The 13,955-nt window shown below is 41.8% G+C and overlaps 1 protein-coding gene across 3 annotated transcripts in view; it reads left to right on the top strand.

Moving 5' to 3' along the window:
- Positions 1–13,955, top strand: part of cacna2d3a (calcium channel, voltage-dependent, alpha 2/delta subunit 3a) — a 123,506-nt gene that overhangs the window by 108,317 nt on the left and 1,234 nt on the right. For 2 of the 3 annotated variants that reach the window (XM_013910724.1, XM_005732471.1), the window contains 9 exons: positions 1,276–1,337; positions 1,657–1,701; positions 1,777–1,839; positions 3,940–4,010; positions 5,949–6,024; positions 6,128–6,180; positions 6,862–6,917; positions 9,100–9,214; positions 12,937–13,049. In XM_013910724.1, coding sequence (XP_013766178.1) covers positions 1,276–1,337; positions 1,657–1,701; positions 1,777–1,839; positions 3,940–4,010; positions 5,949–6,024; positions 6,128–6,180; positions 6,862–6,917; positions 9,100–9,214; positions 12,937–13,049 — 654 coding nt within the window. Of the gene's footprint in view, positions 1–1,275; positions 1,338–1,656; positions 1,702–1,776; positions 1,840–3,939; positions 4,011–5,948; positions 6,025–6,127; positions 6,181–6,354; positions 6,918–9,099; positions 9,215–12,936; positions 13,050–13,955 lie in introns of those variants that run through there. The other variant, XR_001290368.1, reaches the window with a different exon arrangement.

The following is a 13,955-nucleotide window of genomic DNA, read 5'->3' as shown; positions in this document are numbered from 1 at the left end:
AAGCTCATGATGGGATAAGCTGCACCTGTTCCTCTGGGCAAGAGCTAAAACAGGATGCAGTAGCACCCCGCTGCACTTAAATATTCACACAAACACATAATTATCCTGAAAGAAATGCAAAGCTAATGTTATCATCTATGAAGGCTTCATGCTTTAAATTAGCATTTTATATTTATTTATATTTGTTATCTTGATCCCATCTACACGCTACACTGTGTGTTTCTCTCTGCATAATCAGACAGAAACACAGAAGTGTGCCTAAACGAATTCAGTTTGCCTTGAATGCTACCACTGCACCAGGAGGAGGATGAGTGAATGAGAATGGTGACTAAATGTGCGTCTGGTGAACTGTAGCGGTGTTTTCGTGTTTCACTTCTGCTTCGTTTGGAATGAAATCTGTTACACACTCGGTGTTTGAATGCTGCCTTCTTTAGTATGTACAAATATCCACACTACTTGGACTCAAAACCATCTACACTCGCCAATCCGTGTATCTTTCATACTGTAGTTTAATATCCAGTTTGTTAAATCTATTCAGATGCTCCCTTCTTTTTGATTTAGTTTGCTACCTGATTGCACTGCTTTTGGATAAAGCTCTGTGACATGCTTCTAAAGATTTACAGACCACCTAAAGTATGACAAACCCCCACTGAGAGAAAGCTCGTCCTCCCGAGTCTTAATAGCATGAGGTAGAGCGAGAGGAGGACGAGTAGGAGAAGAAGTTAAAGCCTGTGGTAAATGTGTCAATCTTTCCGTAGTCAACTCCGAAAAAGCTGACGCATTTAATGTCAGCCGGTGTCTTTTTCCAGGCAAGGAATTCTGGTCAGATCTGTGCATTTAAGGACCTGCTGCGATGTGGCTTATGGACGTGAGAGCAGCTCAGTGTAGCAGCTCTGGAAGTGCACGTCAGGATAGCAACAGGGAAGCAGACTGAGGAATGGATTTCATGTGGCCACAGAGAAAGAAGTCTGGTTTAGAGTGATGTGAAATTTTAAGTGTGGTTAGTGGCATCTGCACACATGGTAGACTTACACATTCAGCCTTCCAGAAATACAAGCTGATGCATGTATGGTCCGGGGCGTACTCGCCCTTGTAGCCTGTTTTGTCTGTTTTCGTCATTGGAGGTTAATGAATGATGCGTTCTGATGCTGCGTGTATATTAAGATTCTCTTGTGCCAGCGGGATAACGTTGTGTGTAACAAAGATCACAGTGCACTTCCCAACACACAGAACACATGACCTGCTGCTGTCTCTGCGTGACTCTTTCTCTTACAGCTGTGGGCATCCAGATGAAACTGGAGTTTTTTCAGAAGAAATTCTGGACAGCAAGCAGACAGGTACAAATGCATTAACACAGAACCTGCATGTGAAATGCAGAATAACACCAACAAGCTCAATATAAAAACTGTAACTAATGTTGTTTATGTTTGTTTATGTTTGAATTTTGAAAAAATATTTCACATTTGATGAAATGTCCATAATAACAATTTGAAACTTTACACAAAAGGTCGTCGGTCTGTCCAATTAAATTGACTATCCATTCGTTTTCCTATTCCGCAAGTCTTTAAAGGTTTCCAGTGGCCAAAGGGGATTTATGTTCCCAACCAGCCTGAATATTTGTTGTGACACATGCAAACATCATTTTTCATTTTACAGTGTGCAGCATTAGATGGGAAGTGCTCCATAAGCTGTGATGATGAGGTCAGTTTGTTTTCACGTTCACAGTCAACCCTTCGTGAATCTTCCGACTCTCTAACACATATTTCTCTTTTACAGAATATTAACTGCTACTTAATTGACAACAATGGCTTCATTCTGGTAGCAGAGGACTATACTTTGGTGAGACATGGATGAAAGAGCCTCTTTTTGTTTCATTTTGATTTCACTGCAACCAGAAAATTGAATCCATCGTGTACCTGGTCATCTCCACCTCGGATGTGCGCCCCTGTTCGAAAAACTGTTGCTCAAAAAAATTAAGGGAACACATCATGACAGCATCACAGCAAGTCGGAGATACTTCAGGGCTATCAGTCTGTAAAGAAGGATCAACGACTGTATATCAGTTTTACCTGGTTTGGTGCAAATGAAAGGTTTTTACAGACAGCGGCCGTGGATCATTGCTCCGACTAATTTCTGTTAATGTGTCCTTGTCACTGTTCGTAGCATGAGACCAATAGGTAGTCCAGATTCTCCAGGATGGCACGTCCATATGTGCTGTCACGCAGGTTTTGCTGTCTCCCAGCACTCCCAGTTGTGTGGGGGGATATCAGGAGATGGGCCATTACACAATAAGAGCTTGACAAAGCCGCAGAAGGGCATCAACCCAGCAGCACGACCGTTACCTGCTCCTTCGTGCGAGGAGGAACAGAAGCAGCACTAAAAAACGAGCTCCAGCAGGCCACTCGTGTGTGTTTCTGACCAAACAGCTTCATTTGCACCAAAGCAGCTGAAATTAATTCATACTTTATGTTTCCTAACTGTATCTATTGATATCACTGGCATTTAACTAACTTTGTAATATATCGTAATGATCAATTTTTTTGAGCGGTGTAATTTTCTTTCTGCATCTCACACAGAATATTGTCCCTTTGACTGCTCACAATGAGACGTGCTGCTGCTCTCGCATAGACTATACCCTCTGCTTAGCTGTCACCAGACATGCTGTCACTCTGACTCTGCCTCATGCAGAAACCAGTCCGCTGGCTGTCACTGCCCTTGCTTTACCCTGCATGTTCTTTTCATGTGTATCTCACTTGCAGGCTTCTGTGCTTTATTTTAACTTAATTTGGATGTGGCAGAGCTTTTAGGCTACCAAATGTCACGATTTTTTAATAACAATATTAAATGGGGACAATGTATTTGACTAATAAGGTAACAATGTGAATGATAAAATGTTGCATTGAATGTGTGAACAGCTTTGACTATCAGCTGTTATTTTGTTACTAGGCAGAGGTTATATAGCGCTGAGTCACATTTTCTGCCCCACGGAGTCAAGAAAATTAGAATAAGGAAGAATGAATGGTGAAAATATATAACAGTACTCTTTAGCAAGCAAATGCCATATTTTTGTGTAGACCAAGGAATCCAATAATGTCAGGACTGAGAAACATTCAGTAGTAAAAGAGGATAAAACACATAAAATAAGAAGATATGTTAGATGGTGCAGTTTTTCTGAAAGGTTTTGCAAGGAGCTAGTGCGTAGCATTCAAAGATGCTTTTTTACAAACTAGATCAGGGCATAAATCTCTTCCGTGTTACAAGACATACACACCAGCCTATGTTCACCAATACACAGATTCATGACAGAGTTGGCTGCATAAAGAACATGTGACTCCAACCAGCAAGTGCTGCCTGGCAGTTTGTCAGTGGTCTCAGAGGAAAGCTGCTCCTCACCAAGGGAAAACCAAACACTTCGAGAGGACTGATCCATACCAGCATTTTCTATTTACTGATGATTTCACGTTTAGGATTTGTGAACATTAACATACAGAGACAGCTGGAAAGAATGATGATGTAATGTTAAAGGTAAGACACACCTGGTGGTGGTGGTGGGACTATTTATTGCTTTTGTTTTTCCATAAGTCTGCGTGTTTCTTTGTGGAGAATGATTTGTAATGAAGCAGGATTATGAGGCTTGAAAACCTCGGCTTGTCATTTTTACTTTGCACTACAGTTACCTGCCTTCAGTCCTTGTGACAGTTTATGATGGTGACATGGATCAGCAGGTTTTCTGTGCATGTTTTTCTTTTCTGACATTTTAAAAAAGAACTGACCACCTAAAATAATTTCCAGGTCAGTCGGTAAAGAAGACAAGTTTAGTTCCAGGGTTTGGGTGCAAAAAGGGATCCATCTACTACTAATTTTTTTACAATTTAAATGAACATAAAGACTTTATTCTGACTCGTTTAATTAAACTAAAGCCTTTCTTTTTGCTCTCAGACCGGGAACTTTTTTGGTGAAGCAGAAGGGGCTGTGATGAATAAGCTTCTGCAGATGGGCTCTTTCAAGAGGTGAGTATTTCAAAGTGCATATGTGTGTGTGTGTGTCTGAGGGTGTACTTGAACATGCCAGCTCAAGTGTACGCATGAGTGTGAGTGTTTGCATGTGTGTAAATGTACGCACATAATATGAGGGAGGCTACAGAATGAGAGCACGTCTCCCCTCATGCTGACAGCTCTTAACTTGGCCAATCATGTTGAGCTTTTCTGTGCTGAACTCCGACCCCTCACTCAGCAAAGTTCTCCATTAGGGGATTACAGCAAATCTTTCCCCGAAACAAAAGAATTAGGACAAAACCTGAAGTCACACACACACACACAGACACACACACACACAAGTATTAGACTTGTTGCAATGCTGTGTGTCCTGGAAAACGCCGAGAGCAGTGGGTGGCAACATTCTGCAATTAATTTGGAAATCTAATCCAAGAGGATACCTTTCCTAATTTCACAGAGTAGGAATGCCAAAACAGACAGACACACACTGTAATTCCTCCGTGGCGTCATGTGTGGAATCTGAACTTAGCTGCACATCTAGTCACACAGAAGCTTATGGCCACGTTTACGTCTCTACCACAATACTGCAGCCAGGCCGTTCTTCTGCCTGCAGGACGTGGGCGAAGAGATTTGTGCTGTGCTGTCTCAGTGTATAAAAATCCCGGGTGACAAATGATCACACAAGTAGACAACCACGCCTGCATGTCATAGGGATGAACATCAAAAGCTGACAGCAAATAGTTTACAGATCCACCCATAAAAACAAACAGGCCTACAAGTGCTTTCCCTGAATATTTATTGTTGGCTGAAGAGGGATTGTTTAGAATGGAGGTCGACGTTTGATGAAGGAATAATGTGACTGGTGTTGGTGAAGTATTAGCGTGATGAGTAACAGCCTTCAGATCTTAACACTAATGACTCCAGTGTGATCTGTGTTAACCCAGTGCCATCTGTAAAGTATTAATGTGCCTTTTCTTTTTTGTTAATGACATTTTAAAGTGGACGACTTAAAGATGAAACCAACTGCCAGCCTGAAGTTATTGGTCAGCACCGAGACGCAGCATGAAGATAAATGCACAGGAATTATTTTTAGTTCCCTTTACATCCTCTCCATCTTTCCAAGCAAGAGAAATCCATAAAAAGTGATGCTATGCTGAGAAAATGAAGAGTATTCGTACACACCCACACTGACATAAAGTAATCACACATCCACGCAAACGCACACAAACTCAGATTTTTGCACTGGTCTGAATTTGCTGCTAACGCTATTATGTGGCCTGGCTTAGTGCTAATTGGTTCCTGGCGGTGTGCTGGAGCTGTGTGTCACCCGTACTGTGACTGAGGTTGGTTTGAACATCGCCCAGGGCTGCGGATATACTGGGCCCGCTCAGACATCACACACATACTTGGACAAACGTTCACACACAAAGCACTGTCAAGTATACAGGAACTTGTCCAAAGGCTATAAGAACAGTGTCCAGTGTGTGCGTGTGTGTGCAAGTTAGAAACGCCTTCAATAACCTCACCCAGACAGACCCAGATCTCACACCCTCAGGGTCTACTAAGCCTCTAAATCCTCTGTTATCCCCCCAATATCCCCAAATCATCTACACACACACACACACATACACTCACCCACCTTCCTACATCACTTTGAGGAACCTCTCAGGAAGCTCTCGGCTTTCACATGCTTTCCTTTTCCCATTCTTGCCACATCCATCCAATATATTATTGGTAGGCAAAGGAACAGTTATAGCAGAGGTGGGATCTTTTCTTCCTGCTCCCACACAGCAGTCCAAAAGGCCCCACAGGCATGCAATACCAAAGAGAGTGTGTGAATCAAGACTTATATCACCCTATCAGGGCTGCATTGTCCTCAAACGGTTTGGCTGATCTCTATTTCTGATATTCTGTTTCATTCTCTATTTTGTTTTTCTATCGTTGTGTCCGCAGGGTGACTCTATATGACTACCAGGCTCTATGTTGGGTCTATTCGGAAAGTAGCGACAGTGGACGCACGCTATTGGACGTGAGCCCTGCAAATGTTTTGAAGCTCTTCAGCCTCTTTGTTTGTAATCCATGCAGTGCAAAGCTGGGCCTACATGTGTCTGATATCTGTTTCCTTTCTTTAGCCCTACTTCGCTTTCTTCTCAGCTGTAAAGTGGATTCTGACTGAGCTTGTCATGTAAGACTTTGTGTATGTGAGAATGTCTCATGTCTGTTTCTAATAACATAAGTTTGCTGCATGTATGTCCTTTGCAGGGCTTAGATTAACTGTGTGTTTGTGAGTATGAACTGTATGTTTGTTTACGAGTGTCTCCACATGTACGTTGACATGATCCTCGGTGATCATGAGCAGTAATGGCTACCTGATGTTTCCTGTGGTGCCACATTGTGGTTTTGGAGTCTTCCTGGGTGGTCTGCTGTTGCCACAGTGCATCATGGGAGGATTGATCTGTCAGTATTCATTTTACAGTCTGTCATAGTGAAGACGTGCTTTTGTCGATATCACTGTGTGGAAATGAGCACAAACCCACATGAACCTGAGTATCTATAATGTGCATATAGTCAGTCTGAATATTGTAAGTGATCTGTTCATTTTCAGTTAGTTAATGCTAATGTGCTGTTCTCTAAAATATAGTATTTTTCCACAGAACTGTATAGAGTGCAGATTAAATTGTAATTGAAACTTAACATGAAAAGAGGTTGTCTGTAGATATTTATTTACTTTCACTTTTAAAGTTATAATTTGCAAAATTACACAATTTAACGCTCTCTGCTTTGCAGAGAAACCATTTAGTATGCAGACCATATTATATCAGCATATGTTGGCTATGATTATCGCTGATGTCATCTCCCTATTTAGATTCCTGGTTGAGTTCAACTTGTACAGCTGGTGGTACTCTGACCTCACCGCTAAAGGTAAGAACAATCTGTTTGGGGATGTGCTTGAGCTTTCCATCTAAACAGCACTCACGCATCCACATGCACTCTACCGCTGTCTCAACACAGTTATGACAATGTTGGACAAACTGCAGTGGCTGTAATGTTATAAAAACACTCAAATCTATTATAAACAAGAATTCATACGAGATGCAAACGTGAAAATAATTTTGTCATTAAAAGGTTATTAATGATTATAATCCAAAGAGCTAGAAAAATAATTTACTAATTAGCTGACGAGTTGAGTTACTGAGTGGCTCAGAGTTTATTTTAAATTTCTGTTGCATATGTTTAAACTAATATTGTCACTTAAGCCTGATTGAAGTGCATTTTTTATTGGTTTTGAATTTTAAATGTTAAAACAGGTTAAAAGGATTTGATGAGCAGTTGTTTTAACAGTTACAAACAACAACATATTCTCATTAACATATTAGAGAAAAATCAAACAAACACTTTGTGTAGCAAAGAAAACTGAATTCAACTGCCTCAGACTGTGTAAAATAGCTTCTTCTGAAATACGTGTAGATTTTCTATTTTTATTTTTAGTCTGATCTTTCCTGCCTCGCAAAACAGAGCAAAGAGTCGCAGTTAAAGATGCGTCTAATTTCTCACTGAAAATCCTTTTTTTCATCCCGTTGCTCTTTTCGAAAGAAAAAAACGTGACGCACTGCTTTATACTTATGTTTGAGTTCACAGGGGACGACGCTGCATACAGAATAAACACCCAGCGTCCTTACCACTGGCCTCATGTCTTCATCCTCGCCATCTCCCCTCCATTTCCTGTTGGTCTGAGTCAGTGTGACCACTGGAAAAACAGAATAAAGAGGCGCAATCCAAAACCTAAAAGCAAGAAAAGAGAAAAAAGCAAAACAGACCATTACCTCAAGTGACCTCAGCGTTTCAGAGCTTTTGTATACATGTCTCTGTACACACAATCTTCTTTGTGCGTCCAGAGGGGTTATTTTATGTGATCTTATGATCTGTACGGTCTTATCCCATGTTGGTGATGGTGGTCGGCAATAGCCGTTTGGTAACAAGAAAAAGCTCTCTCTCATGTGTCAGCCAGTCTATCATGTTCTCTCCTTTTCTCTGGTTGTATTTCATTCCTTTCTCTGTTTTTGCTCCTTCGTACTCGCTTCCATGAAATCGCACACATATGATTATTGCCAGGCTATGAATGCTGTGATTCCTCATGCTTTATGGAGTGTCGAATACCGTTCGCCTGTTTGAAATGAAAGCCTCACTAAGCAGCATCATATTGGAGCATTAATTCTTGCCAAAACTAATATGAAAATATTTAGTGTGTGAAACAGGGGGGAGGAAGAACCACAGAATGAAAGTCTACGTCTAAATGCTTTCCTTGCACACTTTAATCCTGAATGAAGTGAAGCTGGGCATCGCTGCTCACCAAGTAGTCGAGACAATTTCACAGCTGGCTGGCCTCAGGTCTTAGCACTTTCTATATCTTTTCACAATAAAGACGCAGGCCTGTGACACACAGCTGAAACACCATCATTTAGCAGCCGTAACCCAATCTACACAACCTCTCGAGCTGAACTAATCCCTGACCTTTATACATGTAGGCTGCGTTCTCACATCCATATAGTTTATTTACAGTGCACTCTTTCTCACACACACACAATGAATCGTGCTGCACTCCTGATTCTTAATAATCAAACCGCAGCATCCAAATCACACACATAATCACCCACGTTTACAAGCCTCTCTGCAAAGATGTGTAACGCGCTGCGATTCAGCTTTCAAACCGTTTCTTTATGTGAAAAGAAAACACTACGTTTGGAAGATGTCGACCCTTTTTAAAAAAGGGTTTAATGACATTTTAAAGCGACCATTCTGCAGGGTCATTTCAAACCTCTGGGTGGCAGGAAAGTTCAAGCAATGCTGTGAGAATGACTGGCCTAGATTTACATTGGAAATATTTCCAGCAGGACAAGAGACAGCTCTGGTGCAGAAATGCTGTTTTCTTTCAAACGTGAATATTTACACTGACGCGGTGTGTTTAACTGTGTGTTTGCGTAACTCCTTGCGTAGCTATTATTTGATTTTGAAAGGGGTGGTTCAAAGTTTTTCCACCATCTCTGGCTGAATGTCTCGCTCATTCTCGCCGCCTTCTCTCTCCTTCCTTCTTCCCACCTCGCAGCTCAGAGGACAGGTCGGACCATGCAGGTACCGTGCGACACAGAGTACCCGGCCTTTATCTCCGAGAGGACCATCAAAGAGAACACCGGCAACATTGACTGCGACGGCTGCGTCAAGTATGGGATGCACAAACAGACACATAAACATCAATTAGCTACAAGCGACATCAACAGTAAGAGCGCTGGTTATCAGCTGTCCACCATAGAACAACTATGAAAAATGAACGATCCTGTTAGCTCTCATCTTCATCCTGAATAATGAGAAGCACATTTAAATCATTTGTTGTCTGCTGAAAACGCTTTTATCCAGAGTAATCCATCAGAGACACACACACAGTGAGCGTTTTGAAATACGAGGCATTTAGAGATGAGGGAGAGAGGTGGAAAAAAGGCTTCCTTTAAAAATGGGAAAATGAGTGTGGTCCCCATTAACAATTTGGGCTTTTCTGTCAGGCAATTGTGGGGTGTTCTCTGGATCCCTGCAATGGGGCCTTCATTGCTCCCAGCTGTGGAACTGCCAGGGAGCTCAGAGCTCTGTGTGTGTCTCAGTGTGCTCGTGTCTATGTGTGTCCGCTGTCGGTGCAGCCCCAGAGGGTCAGCGGGGTATCCTCCGCTTTCGGAGCCAGGACTGTGGTGTGGCTGGAGATACTGCGAGACCCTCACATAGAGACACCCATGCCCAGCCGCACATGCTGAAGCCTGCTTCAGAGGACAGGGTATAATCTGCAATGATGACACCAGAGCTGGGATTAGCAGGAACAAGCTGTGTGCTCAGCAACATGCCGCCTTCAAATGCATCGTTTTTAAAACGCAATGACTTTGACAAAGTAAAATGGAGTTTTTATTTCTCTTATATGGAATTTTATAGCTCATATTTGTATTAGAGGTTATTGGCGATAAACATCTGTTTCAAGTTACAGCCTGACTGAAGCCTTTCTCTTATATTTTCATTGGGACACGTGTGTATGCTTTATGCTCTAGGAAATATATCCTAAGCTCTTGCCTGCTAAACCTCTCTTTGCTGTATTTTGACTCTTTGTGTGGATGTGTGTGTCAGATCTCGTACGTGTGCGCGCTGCTCCCCGATTAGTGTGACAGAACGTAAGAAACATCAAACCCTGGCGAGTGCTCTGGTAACTTAAGTGCCCCCAATAAGATGATTTAACCTTTATTAATGCATCTGTAGCTTTTCTAGATGGTAACTTGAGATTCAGGACAAATAGAGCGTCTCCAACCGGAGAAGGTCTTCAGTGGGACCATTAGTGACAATAATCCTGGTTGTATATCTTCCAAAGACACATGCTCCTTTTCCTTTTCTCAACCAAGAGGGACGATTCAAGTCACCAAAAACAGAAAGAAAAGAAAGAGGTTGAAGCTTCCAGTGAGGAGCAGCTTCAGGTGTACAGTTACAGTAGGACGTTGCTTAATCTGCTAGGATAGTACATATTTCTTCTTAGGTTTTCTTTTGGGCATTTTTAATTCAGCATTAAAAATGGATTTTAATTCTGCAAATGCATTTAAAATAATTTGAAAGAAATGATAAAGTAATAATAATTACTATAATAATAGTTGCATTTTTCTTTATACATAATCTTCCTTCCCCCCCCCGTCAGATGCATGCAGTGGAATCATGTGTAAAAGGAGAATATTGGAATCACGGTGCTTGTTTTCCCCCTAAAGTAACAGGAGATGTGGAAATAAAATGACAGCATTCCTCTTAAAACTCATCTATCAGTTTGTTGAGATTTTGTTGGAGTAATTTCGACTCGAATTAGTAAGAGTTAAATTGCACACAGTAATTACTGGTCAAATTGTTCAACTGTGATGACAGATATTTCTGAAGACCATGCTGGACATGCATTTATGGTTATGCTGTGCAGTTATTAAAACCTTAGAAAAACATTAACATTCTCGGCTGGATACAGAAAAAAACATTCATCCGAACCTGTGCAGGGAATGATTTTTCCATGAAATGTACGAGACTATGTCCAGCTTGGAAACTATAGTGAAGCATTATGAAATGTATTGTGAATTAGCATTATCTTTTTTTATATACATAGTTATTTTTGGCCTTTTTTCAGCTTTGCTAGATAGATGCAGTGAAGACTGACAGGAAAGTGGAAGGAAAGACAGATCAGCCACCTGGGCTGGCCACTCTCAGCCACGCAGCACATGGTCGCCTGCTCATCCAACTAAGCTTGACCGGCACCCATGAATTAGCATTATGTTATCATAAGTAACAAGGTATTATTTAGTCGTGCATCCCTGTCAGCTGTAGAATGTGTAAGATGTGTTATGTTTTGTCAAAACTAAAAAGAAGACAGTCTTTCTCCGACTGCATATGTCGTAATCCTTTCCTACAGTTCTCAGCTTTATATATCAAACTCGAGCTTTTCCTTTTGTCTCCCACGTGAGTCTCCACATTGTTTAAAAGGTTGTGTGTTATTTTTTCTCAGAGCAACATGTTGGATGTCCTTGTCTGTCTCCCCGCCAGCCAAAATGTAGAGGCCACAGCACTATGAGGCAACATTAACAACAAATTGTCTGTTACGCTATCTGTGTTTGTGATATGCATTGCTGTCTGTCACTTGTGTATCTGCGCACATTATACACATCAGTGCGTGTGTGTAGGTGTGTGTGCAGTGTGATGCTCCCTTTCCCAGCTCTGGGGATGTTCAAGGCCAGCAGATGTGCTGTCAGGATGTGTTTAAGTCTTTTCTCCAAAAACACTTGCTCTGCTTTCTATCAGCGGGCAGCGCTGGACTGGACCGGCGCTGTGCAGGGGTGTGCACAGATTATTAAACATCAGCAGATCCTAATTCACCCTGATTGGAACTGGTTTGGCGTGTTTGCTGAGTTGGTTTGGTTTGGTTTGGCCGGTCGTGCTGGGATAAGTGTATTAAGTGCAGCGGATTGGCACTCCTCGGGGATTGAAGGCTGTTTGTGGTCAGATTAAATTGGTCATGGTATTGAATAAGTAAAGATGGAGATATTCCTGTACGTATTGGGTCTGTTTGGATCTATCGGGTCTCTCCCTCTCTGTCTTTGTTCAAGCTCTCCTTCACAACAGTTGAGAAAGTGCGTTTGTGTATACAGTATTTTTTACATCTGTGTGTGTTCACTCAGTCACACGTGCGTGTTTTCATATGTGTCTGATAAATGCTTCAGAGCGAATTCGATAAATCACCCAGCTGCAGCGAAAGAGAGCAGGCAGAGAAGCAGGAGATCAAGAAAGAAAGGGTGATAGAAAGAAGAGATCATCTTTACGACCTCTCTTCTTAATAAAGCTTATCCACAGCCATAAATCACCGGCCAGGAGGCCGAGGCAAGGCCTGATCTCTCAGACCAGTAAAACACAGCCATGGGAAGCTGTAAGCACAAAAGTGTGGTTCCCATTTGTCTCCCTTTGGAGTGTTTTATATTCGGCAACACTTCATTGGTGCTTGCCTTGGATAGGGTACAACAAAGCCTTAAGAAAAGGAAAGGAAGAGAACGAGGAAGAGGGGCGGATGGAGTGAGTTAGACAAGTATGTGTGTAAACTATATATGTGTGTACGCTGGTGTGAGTCTGTCTGTGTCGCTGTATGTTTATTGACAGCTGGCGGTGAGATACTTCATACTCTTGACATGCATCCAGTGGAGTCTCTTCAGAGTGCTTCTCCCCTCTGCCAGGGGAGCATGTGAAGACTCATAACACAAATCCCGTGACACACATGGAAATTTACATCATACCCATGCTCCTGGACTGCTAGCCAGATCTCACTTTCAACTGTCTCTTGTTCCTTTTCCATCTTTCTTTCTTTCTTTTTCTATCTGGCTGTCCGTGCTGTGATTGGCAGGTCCTTTGTGATTCAGCAGATCCCCAGCAGTAATCTCTTCATGGTGGTGGTGGACAACAAGTGTGACTGCAGCATGTTTGAGCCAATCACCATGGACCCCATCGAAATCATGTATATCCTTCGCTGAGGTGTGAGGGAGAAGGTTGCGAGTATATGTATACAATGATATTAAAGCAAGACATATAACAGCGATAGGGTTACGTAAAGTTACTCTACTCTGTAAAAAAGTGTGTAAATTCACCAAATGGCTTCAAATGTAACAAACTCTCCTGGGAGTCATCACCTCAAACTTTATTGGGATGGAATAACCACATGAGTACGAGAGGATTGATTATTCTTTGGTTTCCAAACCCGTGCTGAGATAAATATACATGTTGTCTTGTTTTCTTTTTAGTGGACGTTTCTCCTCCACCTCATAACTTTCACAATTAGATTTTTTATAGTTAATTTCCATTGATTAGGAATTCAGTGGAACATTTTAAAGTAAAAAGCTTGTTTACACTCTACCTCTTGTGGGTAAGCGATCTAATTGCTGTATGGGACAAGAACCAAAGCTGAGGCAATGAGACATCACTTTTTTTTGGCTGTGTGTGAGTTTGGACTTTGTCACATGCCACGCTGTGATTGGATCTTGATCAACAGCAGACACGGCTAGCTTGGAAAGGCTGGAGACTGAAGGAACTTCATTTGTCACCACATAACTGGCTGAATTCTCCTACAATGTGCATTTCTTTGAAATTTTATGCACTGCAGTCACGCTGTGTATACATGTCCACCAGTGTTTATTTTGTTGTGGGGTGCTCACTGTAGCATGCTGTTTTGTTGCTGTGCAACAAAAGAAACCTCATCAAACATCGCTCAGAATTGGCTCTTGTTTCACTTTTACTCTATACACACACACACACACACACACACACACACACACACACAGGAAAACATCTTTAGTATACACATGCAGTAATGCATATACTATTATATATTGTGTGTACATGTCCTCTAGTATTGCCTTAACTCCAACT

The sequence above is a fragment of the Pundamilia nyererei genome, unplaced genomic scaffold (assembly GCF_000239375.1).
Source record: "Pundamilia nyererei isolate P.nyererei 1_Seehausen unplaced genomic scaffold, PunNye1.0 scaffold00047, whole genome shotgun sequence".
Classification (NCBI taxonomy): domain Eukaryota; kingdom Metazoa; phylum Chordata; class Actinopteri; order Cichliformes; family Cichlidae; genus Pundamilia; species Pundamilia nyererei.
The sequence above is the reverse complement of the archived record's forward strand: the minus strand, read 5'-3'. Positions and strand labels throughout refer to the sequence as shown.